The sequence below is a fragment of the Convolutriloba macropyga genome, chromosome 10 (genome assembly GCF_964194025.1).
Source record: "Convolutriloba macropyga chromosome 10, txConMacr16.3, whole genome shotgun sequence".
Taxonomy (NCBI): Eukaryota; Metazoa; Xenacoelomorpha; order Acoela; family Convolutidae; genus Convolutriloba; species Convolutriloba macropyga.
In genome coordinates, this window is record NC_134477.1 from 32,460,760 (window position 1) to 32,475,203 (window position 14,444).

The following is a 14,444-nucleotide window of genomic DNA, read 5'->3' on the forward strand; positions in this document are numbered from 1 at the left end:
ACCAATTAGACCACTGCTTTCATCATCAGCATCTAAAAAAAAACTTGAATGGAATGATAAACACTCAGCCGCATTCAAAAACATAAAAAACGCAATACAGAACATAAAAGAACAAAAACATTTTAACATCAACAACGAAACGCGAGTAAAATGCGACGCAAGCAAAGAAGGACTAGGCGCATGCCTAGAACAAAAAGAGAACAACAACTGGCACCCTATTGCATACGCCAGTAGGTTCCTCAACAAAAATGAACAAAGATACAGTATAAATGAACTCGAACTATTAGCGGTCGTCTGGTCGCTAGAACACTTCAAATATTACCTATTTGGATCACACTTCACCCTCCAAACGCATCACCAGGCATTATTATCAGCCCTAAAAAATAATAGAGGCAATAAATTATATCAAAGCCGACTAACAAGGTGGGTCGATAGACTATTACCATTCCATTCTTAAGTCGAACATGTCGCAGGAAAAGACATGGGCTTCGCAGATTATTTAGGCCGCCATCCGAACTCACCACCAACTGGTGAAAACATGAACGAAAGTCATGTAATTAACATAATAACAGCATTAAAATATACTCTATTCATCAAACAGAGAAAAGCAGCCAATCAGAAAGCGCGCCAATTAAACGCACAGAATGACCTCAAAAACCATTCCAATTGGAGCGAACAAAAGCAGCGTGCTTTTTGCCACTTTCAAGCTAACAAACAGTCGCTATTTATTACGCCTTTGTCAAAAACAAATTTCCAAATTAACAATTCAACACAGCCTAAACTTTATCAATTTAAACAAAACATCCATAATTCAATCGAAACAAAAGTACACATAACAACACGAAGAAGACCACAGCTAGACACAAACACAATACCAATAACGAGAAGACACAGAGCACCCAACAAAAAGAAGATGGATTCACCAACTGGTAACACATCAAACAACACAAATACAATAGCAACACAGACCGAGGACATAAACAATACAGGACAGGGACGAAACCCAATTTCCCAATCTATCTCAAGAACTTACTCAAAGTCCTAGGAGAAGAATTCATAGCAGAGGCCACAAGATCGGATCCCCAAAGCCGGAGCTTATTACAAATCATACAGGACAAAGATTGGACGAAATTAAATCACTTCATCGGCTACTGGCACTCACTAAAACGAGACTTAGGAGTAACACCATCCGGATGCGTCCTATACGATGGCAAGTTATTCATACCGACCCAGCTACGCAAACCCATTATGAACGCAATACACAGGAAACATCCAGGACACACAGGGATGATGCATCTCGCGATTTTAATTTGGTTTCCACGCTTACACAGGGAAATTGTTACGCTTACTCAAAAATGCCAACCATGCATCACAAAAGGTAAGAACTTAAAACCAATAATTCCCAAAAACAGAACATCAGAACTCCCACCATTAATGGAACCAAATGAAGAAGTCCAACTGGACTTTGCCGGCCCAATAATAGACGAACAACACAAAGAGATGTATATATTAGCATCTGTAGATAGGTACTCTAAGTACCCTCAAGCGAAAGTATATCACAACTGCGACGCGGAAACCGCCATCGAATATCTCAACCAATACATAAAATTCCACGGAATACCTAGAAACATAAAGTGCGACCAAGCACAAGCATTCAAATCAAGACAATTTGAAATATATTGTAAAAACAATAACATAAAACTAATACTAGCTCCAGTTGGGGACCACAGAGCCACAGGAATGATAGAGCGACTAATCCAAACAATCAAAAGACGCCTATCAGTACTAAACATTGACACCAATTGGTCACAAGTAACACTCGCTGACAAAGTAGAAGAAATAATACATTTCAAACACACACCAACGAATATCCAAATGGATATTCAACAAATACCCACACCTATGCACAAGGTTGGGAAGGTCAAAGAACCACGTGGCAAAATCAACAATTAAAAAAGAATTCCAACCAACACAACACAAAGGACGAAGAATTCCACTACATCTGACAGAAAAAGTCGAAAGAGAACTCAAAAAATTAATAGACGAAAAACAAAGAAAAAACTAACAAAATGTTCCAACGAACACTTTATTAGCCCAGTAGTCATCACCGTCAAATCAGACCAATCAATCAAAATAGCACTAGACTCGAAAATATTCAACGACGCAATACACAAAAACAAATATCAAATGCAGAGCATAGATCACCTAATGGACAAAATAGGCATGAAAATATCAGAACTAAAAACACAAGTAGGTAAATTATACTTCCGTAAAATTGACCTCAAATACGATTACAGCCAATTACCTCTCCACCCAGATACACAGAAACACTGCAACTTTAATATACTAGGAGGCAACGCGACGGGCACATACAAATTTTTAAATGGATTTTACGGACTAACAGACCTCCCGGCAACCTTTCAAAAAATGATAGACACAACATTAGATGGACTAGATTCAACAAATGCATTTTTAGACGATAAAATAATAATAAGAAAAGGCACAATAGAAAAACACGAAGAAGAAATTGACAAAACACTAAACAGACTCAACGAAGAAAACCTGGCAGTAAGTCAACACAAATGCGAATTTGGTCTGAACGAAATTACATGGTTGGGATACAAAATAAATGCAGAAGGAATAAAACCAACCAAACGAAAAACAGACGCAATTATCCAACTGGAAAATCCTAAAACACTAAAACAACTACGATCATTGATGGGCAGCATTCATCACCTAATAAAATTTATAGCAAACCTGGCAACACTATCAGCACCAATTAGACCACTGCTTTCATCATCAGCATCTAAAAAAAAACTTGAATGGAATGATGAACACTCAGCCGCATTCAAAAACATAAAAAACGCAATACAGAACATAAAAGAACAAAAACATTTTAACATCAACAACGAAACGCGAGTAAAATGCGACGCAAGCAAAGAAGGACTAGGCGCATGCCTAGAACAAAAAGAGAACAACAACTGGCACCCTATTGCATACGCCAGTAGGTTCCTCAACAAAAATGAACAAAGATACAGTATAAATGAACTCGAATTATTAGCGGTCGTCTGTTCGCTAGAACACTTCAAATATTACCTATTTGGATCACACTTCACCCTTCAAACGCATCACCAGGCATTATTATCAGCCCTAAAAAATAATAGAGGCAATAAATTATATCAAAGCCGACTAACAAGGTGGGTCGATAGACTATTACCATTCCATTCTTAAGTCGAACATGTCGCAGGAAAAGACATGGGCTTCGCAGATTATTTAGGCCGCCATCCGAACTCACCACCAACTGGTGAAAACATGAACGAAAGTCATGTAATTAACATAATAACAGCATTAAAATATACTCTATTCATCAAACAGAGAAAAGCAGCCAATCAGAAAGCGCGCCAATTAAACGCACAGAATGACCTCAAAAACCATTCCAATTGGAGCGAACAAAAGCAGCGTGCTTTTTGCCACTTTCAAGCTAACAAACAGTCGCTATTTATTACGCCTTTGTCAAAAACAAATTTCCAAATTAACAATTCAACACAGCCTAAACTTTATCAATTTAAACAAAACATCCATAATTCAATCGAAACAAAAGTACACATAACAACACGAAGAAGACCACAGCTAGACACAAACACAATACCAATAACGAGAAGACACAGAGCACCCAACAAAAAGAAGATGGATTCACCAACTGGTAACACATCAAACAACACAAATACAATAGCAACACAGACCGAGGACATAAACAATACAGGACAGGGACGAAACCCAATTTCCCAATCTATCTCAAGAACTTACTCAAAGTCCTAGGAGAAGAATTCATAGCAGAGGCCACAAGATCGGATCCCCAAAGCCGGAGCTTATTACAAATCATACAGGACAAAGATTGGACGAAATTAAATCACTTCATCGGCTACTGGCACTCACTAAAACGAGACTTAGGAGTAACACCATCCGGATGCGTCCTATACGATGGCAAGTTATTCATACCGACCCAGCTACGCAAACCCATTATGAACGCAATACACAGGAAACATCCAGGACACACAGGGATGATGCATCTCGCGATTTTAATTTGGTTTCCACGCTTACACAGGGAAATTGTTACGCTTACTCAAAAATGCCAACCATGCATCACAAAAGGTAAGAACTTAAAACCAATAATTCCCAAAAACAGAACATCAGAACTCCCACCATTAATGGAACCAAATGAAGAAGTCCAACTGGACTTTGCCGGCCCAATAATAGACGAACAACACAAAGAGATGTATATATTAGCATCTATAGATAGGTACTCTAAGTACCCTCAAGCGAAAGTATATCACAACTGCGACGCGGAAACCGCCATCGAATATCTCAACCAATACATAAAATTCCACGGAATACCTAGAAACATAAAGTGCGACCAAGCACAAGCATTCAAATCAAGACAATTTGAAATATATTGTAAAAACAATAACATAAAACTAATACTAGCTCCAGTTAGGGACCACAGAGCCTCAGGAATCATAGAGCGACTAATCCAAACAATCAAAAGACGCCTATCAGTACTAAACATTGACAACAATTGGTCACAAGTAACACTCGCTGACAAAGTAGTAGAAATAATACAAGAAATAAAGCTAATCCCTAACACAACAACTAAAATAGCACCATACAGAGCACACTTTGGGAGGAAAATAAACACACAACTTCCAAACATAACCACAAAAACCATCAAAAAACAACTTGACATACAATGACATAAAAGTTTCTATTTAGACAAGAAGAGAGGGCTCAAACAGCCAATGTTGAACGCCGAATCCATCTGGAACATCGAGACTGATTCGGAACCAGAGCTAGACATCAGATTCAACGAAGACATTCCCGATGAAGACTTCGGAGATAAAACAACAACAATCACTAACACAAGAAAACAAGTAGCAAGAAAAACACTAGCGCTTAGATCGAAAGAACTTTGAGGCACACTTAAACCATTATGGAACATAATACCAGACGTTACAATTACAAACTACACTCCAACAACAATAACACTAGACACACACAACCGCAAAAACACATTAATCAGAAAAGCGACCTAGCTATCGTTAACGAAACAAAACCTAGATTAATACACTTTGTAGCATGTAAAACCGTACGAGAATACAAAAGAAATCAAGAAAAAATAAAAGAATTTTGTTAACAGAAAAGAAGACCAACAAGAAGACTCACCCTAAAGAGCAACAAATGGAGTGCATCCCCGGACCATCAACCCAAATGGACCAACCCAGCCCAATGGACCAACCCGGCGAAACACAAGGGACTCACCCAGCCAAAAACCCCAAGCAACCAAAAAGAAAAGGAACGGCCCCAACCAAACGCGCACACAAACTTAACAAAGATTTCGACCAACGCTCAAAGGACGCAGCCCTCGCCCAATCAAAACTTGAAAAGGCAAGGCAACGACAAAAAGACAAAGCAAACTCACCACGCATCCAACTGGATACCAAAGGGCTATACAAGGACAAATCAGTTGAAGTAATCAACCTGGCCTCCGACTCGTCCCAAGTAAGCCCACTGCAAATATTCACTTCCGACAACCCCAACGCATTCATGTGCGCACCGCCAAGCAATCGAGACAACAGTCCAACGAAAAGAGACGCAAAAATTGATAAGATTATAAGAAGAATCACCAACTCACCCAAGAAGGCACCAGTAGAACCCGAAAACGAACAAATCATAACAATCATTCCAGCATCAACATCAACACCAATTGGTAACAACACAAAGACACCACAACACATCGACAACAAATGATTACCACAACCAACGGGTAATGATATCAAGGACACACCAAAACAGGACATGGGAAAACAAACAACGGAACCAACTGGCTCAGACAACAACACACAACAACACATCAACATACAACAAGTCTCGACACTACCAAACGACAACCCACAAACACTTCAGCAAATAAACAAAGGACTAACAGAACCACCAGAGGAACGTCAAGACACGAACACAGAAAGAGAAAACATACACAGGGAGGACCAAGAGGACGATTATTCAGGAACAAGTTCCATGTCATAATTAAACACTGCGGACATAGAAGCGCTGAACAAGATTTTTGACTAAATCAAAAATCAAAAACGAAGGGAAGTTTGGTGGACGGATCCACCCGGAGAGCTTGTAACCATGTATCTTACCTAAATAATATGAACACTGATAAACTATATTACATATATATTCCTTATGGAACGAACTCTTACTCTTTTGTGGATATTATAGATTGATCATTATCACCAATAGGTGACAGCGTATTGTACGCTTTAGTGACAGCTTGGTTAAACATTCATTACAGAGTACCAACTGGTACTTAGTCTAAATCACGCAGAGCGTGAAAACTGAAGCGCAGTTCTGCCTTTAGCAAAGCGAAAGATAGTTGGTAATTCAAGCTTCTCACTTGCTCTTTTGTGATCAAAGTTAATCCAATACGACAATTACCATTATCATTATCATTATCATTATCATTATCATTATCATTATCAATATCATTATCATTATCATTATCATTATCATTATCATTATCATTATCATTATCATTATCATTATCATTATCATTATCATTATCATTATCATTATCATTATCATTATCATTATCATTATCAGTATAATTATCATTATCATTATCATTATCAATATCATTATCTTTATCATTATCAAAATCTTTATCATTATCATTATCATTATCATTAACATTATCGTTGCCATTGACATTATCATTGACATTATCATGATCATTGTCATTGACTTTATCAATGTTATTGTCATTGTCATTGTCATTGTCGTTGTCAATGTCATTGACATTGTCATTGTCATTGTCGTTGTCATTGTCATTGTCAATGTCGTTCTCATTGTTATTGTCATTACCATTGCCATTACAATTGACATAATCTTTAATATCTGCGAAGCAGGTTCCCTGATCGATATTATCATTAACATTAATATTATTTTTAATTTTGACATTATCATTAACTTCAACTTCATCGTTATCAATAACGTTAACATTATCTTCTGCGAACGAGCTTTGCTCGTGGCAAGCAAAGCAGGTTCCCTGATTAACATTTTTGTTATGGGTCTCCGACCATGTTTTGCCATTTTTACAACCGAAACAAAAACACTCAATATACATTCCTGGATATTTAACTTGATTAACTAGAATTTTTCAAAGCACTCTTTTTTCTAATTCCTCTATCAATAAGATAGATCATATAAAAACAGTCAGCTCCACAATAAGATACATCATATTGTTGTTTTCCCTCATTGGAGCCTAGATCAACATATTCTTCTAAGAATAATGGAGGAGTCTCAACACCAAAACTATCAAAGTAATACACAGGACCACCTTCTCTTCTTATAACTAAAACCCAATGTGTACCATCAATTGGATGTAGATTCACAATAATGTTGAAGTTCAGTTAACGGATCTGCGAAGCAGGCTCCCTGATCGGCGAAGCCGTTTTACGTATGCTATCGGTTGGGTGTCTGATCTCTCGTTACTATTTCTATAGGTATTAGACTTATATCTCTACCTATATCTTCTATTTTGATATTACTCGTAGCTTTATTATCAATACGAAATTTATTATTGAATTCCTCAAAAGTAAAGATTTTATATGATGGAGACGGGTTGTGCAGTTTTAAATTTGTTCTTGTAATTATGTTTTGTTATATGATATATGATTCGACACCGATTAAATATGCAAACCTAGAAGAAAGCTTTGGTGGATTTATAAATAGTAGAAGTCTAATTAGATTTGAATATGAAAAGTCACCGTTACATACTATTGTTTATGGTGGAACTGGTACTAGTAAAACATATTTTGTTAGACAATACTTGAAGTTATACCAAGACAGAGATCAAGATCAATGTCAAGATCAACACCAAGATCAAGATCACAACCAAAATCAAAATCAATATAACAAATATATAATCATTGTATGCAAGGAGGATAGGGATTGGATCGATCCTGAGACTCGTGAGTTTTATACTGGATTTAATACATGTGACACAAAAATATGATCACATCAAAAAAGATGCCTTAATTCGATGATAGTGTAATTGTTCTTGATGATATGGGTGATAAGTTAAGTAAGGATATAGCTTATTATTTTACAGAAGACATCATAATATTCAAATGATTGTAATGTGTCATAGACCAGCCCAAATAACTCATACAGCAAGAATGAATTGTGATACGATTTTTTTAACGACTGATAACGGGGCAGATCTCTTTAAAAATTTTAATTGAATATATAGATGTGAACATAAGTTCTATGAAATAATTAATGACTTAAAAAGTAACTACTATAATTGTACAATGGAATGTCTGATGAACGTGGTTATGGTGTGATTAAATATTAAAAAAATAGAAACATTTTATTATTTTTGATAGATATAGAACTCTGATATTTGACTCGAGAGTTGGTTTCCAAGACTTAAAAGCTCTCAGTTTAAAAGATAAATTAGAAAGTGATGAGATAAATAAACTTATAGCATATATGAAATCACAAATGATGAATGCCACAGATAAAAAACTAATAATACAGATAATGATCAGTTCTCTTTTAAAAAATGTTTACATCAAAAAGTACTAATAATCAGAATGAGGTTTTAACAAAAAAATTGTTAAAGCTAGCGGTTTAAAGACAGTATCAGCCGTCTGCGGAATTATAGCTAAATGTTTAATGATATATAACTATATGAATCCTGATACAACAGTAAAAACTGCTGCACTTGTAGCAGCGTGTACATGTAATATATTAAATAAAACCAATTCATTATTCAGTCATGGTTATGGGGATGAAGATAACCCTTCGGTCAGCTATGCGGATAGGTTTAGCCGTTTCTCGGATTAGTATAACTGCTTGTCAGATAGGGTTTCACCCATCAGGTAGCCCGCTTCTTAGATGTTTCACCACATGAGAAAGAATGAACCTGGTCAAAGTTGGACCACATTGACAGATGAATATATGAATAAAAAGACTAGTACTTTAAACAAAAAAAGGTAGAGATGAATTAAATGATCTATATAAAAATAATCAAAAATGTAGAGATTAAAATATAAATTTCGTTGGCGATAAAGCCGGATTGGGTATTGATCAGATTATAGATAAAAGAGTTAATTATAACACTCTTTATATGTTAGGTAGGGGGCATTTAAATAAGTTTGTCCAGTCTAAAGATAATACTAGAATTTTAATTGATATTTTGGCCAGTTGTAAATAATGGTCATAGAACGTTTAGAGTGTAAACATAAATGTGGACTTCCCTTTAATTTAGCTTTTCATTATTCAATATGTCATGAAGATAATATTAGTAAATGTGCATGTGGTGATAAATCATCCAGTGGTATTTGTATGAAAACAGATTGTTCCCTTAATCCGAGAAACCGTTTCACCAATCTGCGAAGCAGGTTCCCTGATACAAGAAATGATAACTCTGTTAATTCAAATCCTAATCTAAGTCCTAATCCGAATCCAAATCCTAATCTAAATTCAAATCCAAATCCTAATCCGAATCCAAATCAAAATCCAAATCCTAATCCAAATCCAAATTCAAATCTTATACAAATCCAACTCCTAAACCTAATTGTAATCCAAATCCAAATCCAAATGTTAATGATCTACAAAGTAGTTTTGCTATTAATCCTAGAGATAACACAAATAAAGTTTTAGCTAGAAAATGTAATAAGTATAATCCTTTAAAGACACTAGTTGATTTCGATGATGGTAATTATACATGTAGAAATTGTACTTCAGCTAAAGTTATTTGTCAATATTGTGCTTCCATTGTGAGATATGATGGGATAAGGGCCCATGTAGAGAAAGAACACCCAGATGTAGATTTACCTAGAGGATTAAGCAGAAATTTAAATGAAAGATGTTTATAACCAAACTGGCGAAACTTGTTCATGTAAATACTATAATTTTCATATTAATAATCGTATCAATATATAAAAACTAAAAAGAATATAAATTTATTAAACAGTATAGATAACTTTTAATGAATAATGGTATAAATAAAGAAAAGTAAAAAGAAAATATAATTTTATTAAAAAATAAATAATTTTAAACTTTAATTAAAAAAAGGGGAATCACTCTTTATGCGTGATAAATAGTGATTTTGTACTGGGTATCACTTCTATATGGGCGATTTTGCTCATAATAGTGATATCACTATTAAACGAGTGATTTCAATCTTATTTAAAAAAATTTAACATAAAAGTGTAGAGTAAAGCTGTTTTCTGTGCCGATTATTTTCGCAAGTTGGTTTTACGTGCTTGTTGCACGGTCTCACTAGTGACACTGAAAAACGGTTATCACTGTGTTTCCACCTATCTCAGTGTTTTTGACTGTATAGCCATCACCTTGTGTCCCATATACAGTCTCACAGCAGGGATCATCCTTTTTAAGAACTGTGAATTTGGTTGTTTTATCTCACTTAGTTTCATAGTAATTCACCAAATCTGGGGACGTTCACTGGAGACAGTGAGGAAGGATTCCCAAACCTCCCGTTTGCTAAAGCAACTTATCTCGACTCAATGCGTTAACCACTACGCCAAGTAAGACAGAAAGTTTTAGTTTTAGATTGATTAAATTTTGATTGGGGATAAAATAAAAATTTTATTTTTTAATTTGATAACACTAGGTGTTACTGGAAATGATAGATTTTATGGGGATATGGAGTAGTGGAAGAAACAGGGGTTCTAGTTGGCAACACAATTTGGCCCATTTCGACAAATGCGGTTATCATTAGAAGAAATGGGCCAAATTGGCTAGTGACTAGAACCCCTGTTTCTTCCACTACTGAAGTAATTGGATTTTTTTTCAAGGGGTTCAAATTGAACTAAATTTGAGACGAAACCAAGCAAAACTCTAATTGGCTACATTCTGGCACTGGCAACATTTGGCATTCTATGACGTGCAAATGCATTTTAATCAAAATTTCGTGTCTTTGCAGAAGTCACTTCGAAATTCTGGCTTCATATGTCAAACCATTTGTGGTTCTCAATACGCCAGAACTTCTCAGTTACTTCCACCAGAGTCACGTTAATTATAACTATAACGTAAAACGTGCATGTTTTAAAATTACGAAGGTTTATGGAAACTTCTTGTTTACTATATTGGAAATTCTTTGATTTTAACTTCTAGCACTGCAGACTTTCGGCATTTTAAAATGTGAACGTGAGTGTTTTAGGCTGTGCTAATGAAATATTTTAATTGACATATATGGCGAAACTAAGGTTAAACGTCGCAACTCCATCCATGGCCGATTTTACGTTTCGTTCTTCTAATTTTGCTACATTTTTACAAGAAAATTGAGTGAATTATCAACCTTTGACGAAAACTTTATAAAGTGAGTCAAACAATTTTAGGTGCTAGCCTGAAGTATTGAAAATTTGAAAGCTGTAATGGTAGGAAGTCTGCAACCATTTTTGTGAGCAAATCTTAGCTTTACTCGCCGTGCTTGCTTAGCTGACGACTAAGTGACCGATCGCTAAAATTGTTTTTAGAGCTTGCATCTTGGAATTCTTTTCAAAACCAAATTTTGCGCAGATGTATTTCATTTATATAATTTTAGATCAACAATCGCCACGACTGTTTTCACAACAGTTGCAGCACATTCAAAATTCGAATGAAATGGAAGTTCGCAACCCTTTTGCGTTCCAATCAAGGTACACTGGTTACTTTATGAACAACAACAACAACAGCAGCAATGCTGGTAGATGTCAGCAGCCAATAACCCGAGGCTGTAGTTGTTGCAAGTAAGTGAAGATCAACTGGTAAACTTTAAAAATTTAAATCGTCTATACAAGAAACTCGAAAGAAAACAACTTGAGACATTATAGATTTTTAAAATTGAAGAACTTAAATTAATAAAATCAACAGAGAGCTGTATTTACCACAAATTTTACATTTTCTGATATTTTATTGAATATCATTTTCGAATATCATAAAGTTTTTTTAGTATCCACTCAATGAAATGTTTCATATTTTTCAATGCTTAAATCAATTTGCATGATTTTTATTACAAAACATCATTGACGTAGAGATGAAAATTGAGAAGCACCAAAACCCTGAGGAACAGCTTGATTTGGTCTAAAAAGTTTGTCTAATAAATAACAAAATTTTTTGTGAGCCAGAAATGTCTCGAACAAGTTATCTGAAATTGATTAAGCACCTACTTACACAAATACATTTTTTCTGGGATATTGAGTTGATTGCTTGGGGTAGATTTGTAACAATTGAAACTGATTGTTCAATTTCATTCATTGTTTTTCATTCACTTGATTTATTAGGAATTTTTAAAAAATGAACGAAGGCAGTTTTTGAAGTTTCTGTGAAGGCCAACTCTGAACTGAAAACATCAAGTAACAATTGTAATGGAATTTTGATTGCGGTCTTAGCTGTTTTGATAAAAACAAGCATTAATTACTGCACCAAAATAAGCCATGTTACTGTGAAGTAGAAAAAAAGAAAGCCAAAAAACGTTATTCAACGTAATTGTAAAAATTTAAACTCTTTTTTCAGTCAATGGCCCAAAAAAATCGAATTACTATTATCTGGTTGACTGTTGGCATCTGGTTACAATTTGTACAATTTATCAATTTCCTCACACCTTCAAACTTATATATTTCTTAAAACAGTTTTCAATATCTTTCAGCGATTTTTTCGCGGTTTCCAAAGGTTAAAAGTTTTCAATCTCAAATAGCACGAAAATTACGATCAATTTTCGACGAGGGTTGCAATTGTTCCCTAAGACTTAAACTGAAAATGAGTGGCTGCAGTTGTATGTAGTTATTTCTCATATAGCGAAAGCTAATCAAAATCACATAATTAGCGAAAAAAAATAGGAGTATGTGAATTAAAGTGATTTTGATTTCGCAGTTTATCTTCGAGAAAATGATTTGTTCGACCTTTATTTTAGATTCTTGGTCTTCTTTATATTCCTGATTTTTTCTTCAGTTTTCAAACTCTTTGAGTCTTGGGATATAATTCCGCAGACGCTAAAACGAAGTAGCGTTCTCCAATTCGGCTGGGTCAGGTGCAGATGCCTGCGCAACTGAGTATTCTGGCACGTCGATTGCGAAAACGCAAGTTTTCCTCAAAAGATGATGCTCCGGGTTAGCTCGCAGTAATTCATAGTCGGCTTTGCAGACTGTAACCACAGGACAAGATCTGATCTCGCGCCCATTTTCCTAAATTCTGAAGGGATGCTTTTTATGTACTTTTGCGCGAAGATTAACCCAAAAAGTTACTGCAGTATGCAGTCGAACGTTCAATATGAAACTGGTTAACCCGATTTTCACTAATGTTTTTGCAGTTCTGTTAGAATGGGTTGCGCAAATTGGTTCACTTCAAATTCACTCTATGGCATCTCGCAAAATTCTTATCACCTCAAAATGAAAGCTGTAGACATGTTCCTCCTTTGGTGGCTTCGAGTTATTGAAGTTCATTAAATTTTACAGGGGGTGGTAACGCTTTAATTAAATGATCTGTAGTTCTGAAAAGCTTAAGATCAATTCCCAATGCAGGCATCTCCGCACAATTATTTTGCAACGCTTCTCATCAGAACGTTCGGGCATTCATTTGTTCACTACACTTCAGGGATATAACGCATGCTTGGCATCCTTGAATAATAACACTGTTGAGCGAGTTCAAATTGATGTGGTTCGACTTAATGAGTCGATAGTTGGAAGACGCTGCCAGTATGAGCCAGCGGCTGCATCCGATATTGGTTGCTGTCTCTTGAATTATTAGAGGCTGAAAATCGACATAGCAAGATTGGAAAACTGTATTCAATTCGTGGTGTACAAACAGTGTTGCTAGACAACTGCCACTTGTTTTCAACATGGGGAACGCTTGATCATAAATAAAGTAAACGCTTGATCCAATGCCTTGATTTAGGTCTTCATTAGGGAAAATTTTGATTTGTCTTTTGAGATCCCTTTTTACATTAGTTCCATACGCCAAAGCATGGCTAGATTTTCCTCAGACTCTGATTGAAGCAGAAGCAGTGGGATTGCTTCTTACACTTCTAAGGTGGTTTCTCTCGATGCCAAGGGTATTGCCGTTTTGAAAACTAAAACAAGATCAATAGTTGTGGCTTCACGAAGCAATTTAATTTCGTAATACGAAAGAATTTTGTTGATTGGAATTGCCAAACTCAACGTTTGGTTGTCATTTTCCAATGATCGTTGAATGAAGTCAAGGACTTTATCAAGATATTCACTTGGAACAAGCGAAATAGGAAGGGATGCGTTCGTCATCGTAATGAAAGCAGTCAAAAAAGTTGTGCAGAAAGCGTATGTTGCTGTCCTGAAGTTCTTTATTTCTGTTTGCAGCATCAGTAACCAGGAAAAAATTTCAAAGAATTGGAAGTTTTCTTT

The 14,444-nt window shown here is 35.6% G+C and overlaps 1 protein-coding gene across 5 annotated transcripts in view; it reads left to right on the forward strand.

Annotated features, from left to right (window-relative positions):
* Window positions 1-14,444, forward strand: part of LOC142347877 (uncharacterized) — a 135,380-nt gene that overhangs the window by 55,627 nt on the left and 65,309 nt on the right. For all 5 annotated transcript variants that reach the window (XM_075399026.1, XM_075399024.1, XM_075399027.1 and 2 more), the window contains one exon: window positions 11,636-11,819. In XM_075399026.1, the coding sequence (XP_075255141.1) occupies window positions 11,636-11,819 (184 nt within the window). The remainder of the gene's footprint in view (window positions 1-11,635; window positions 11,820-14,444) is intronic.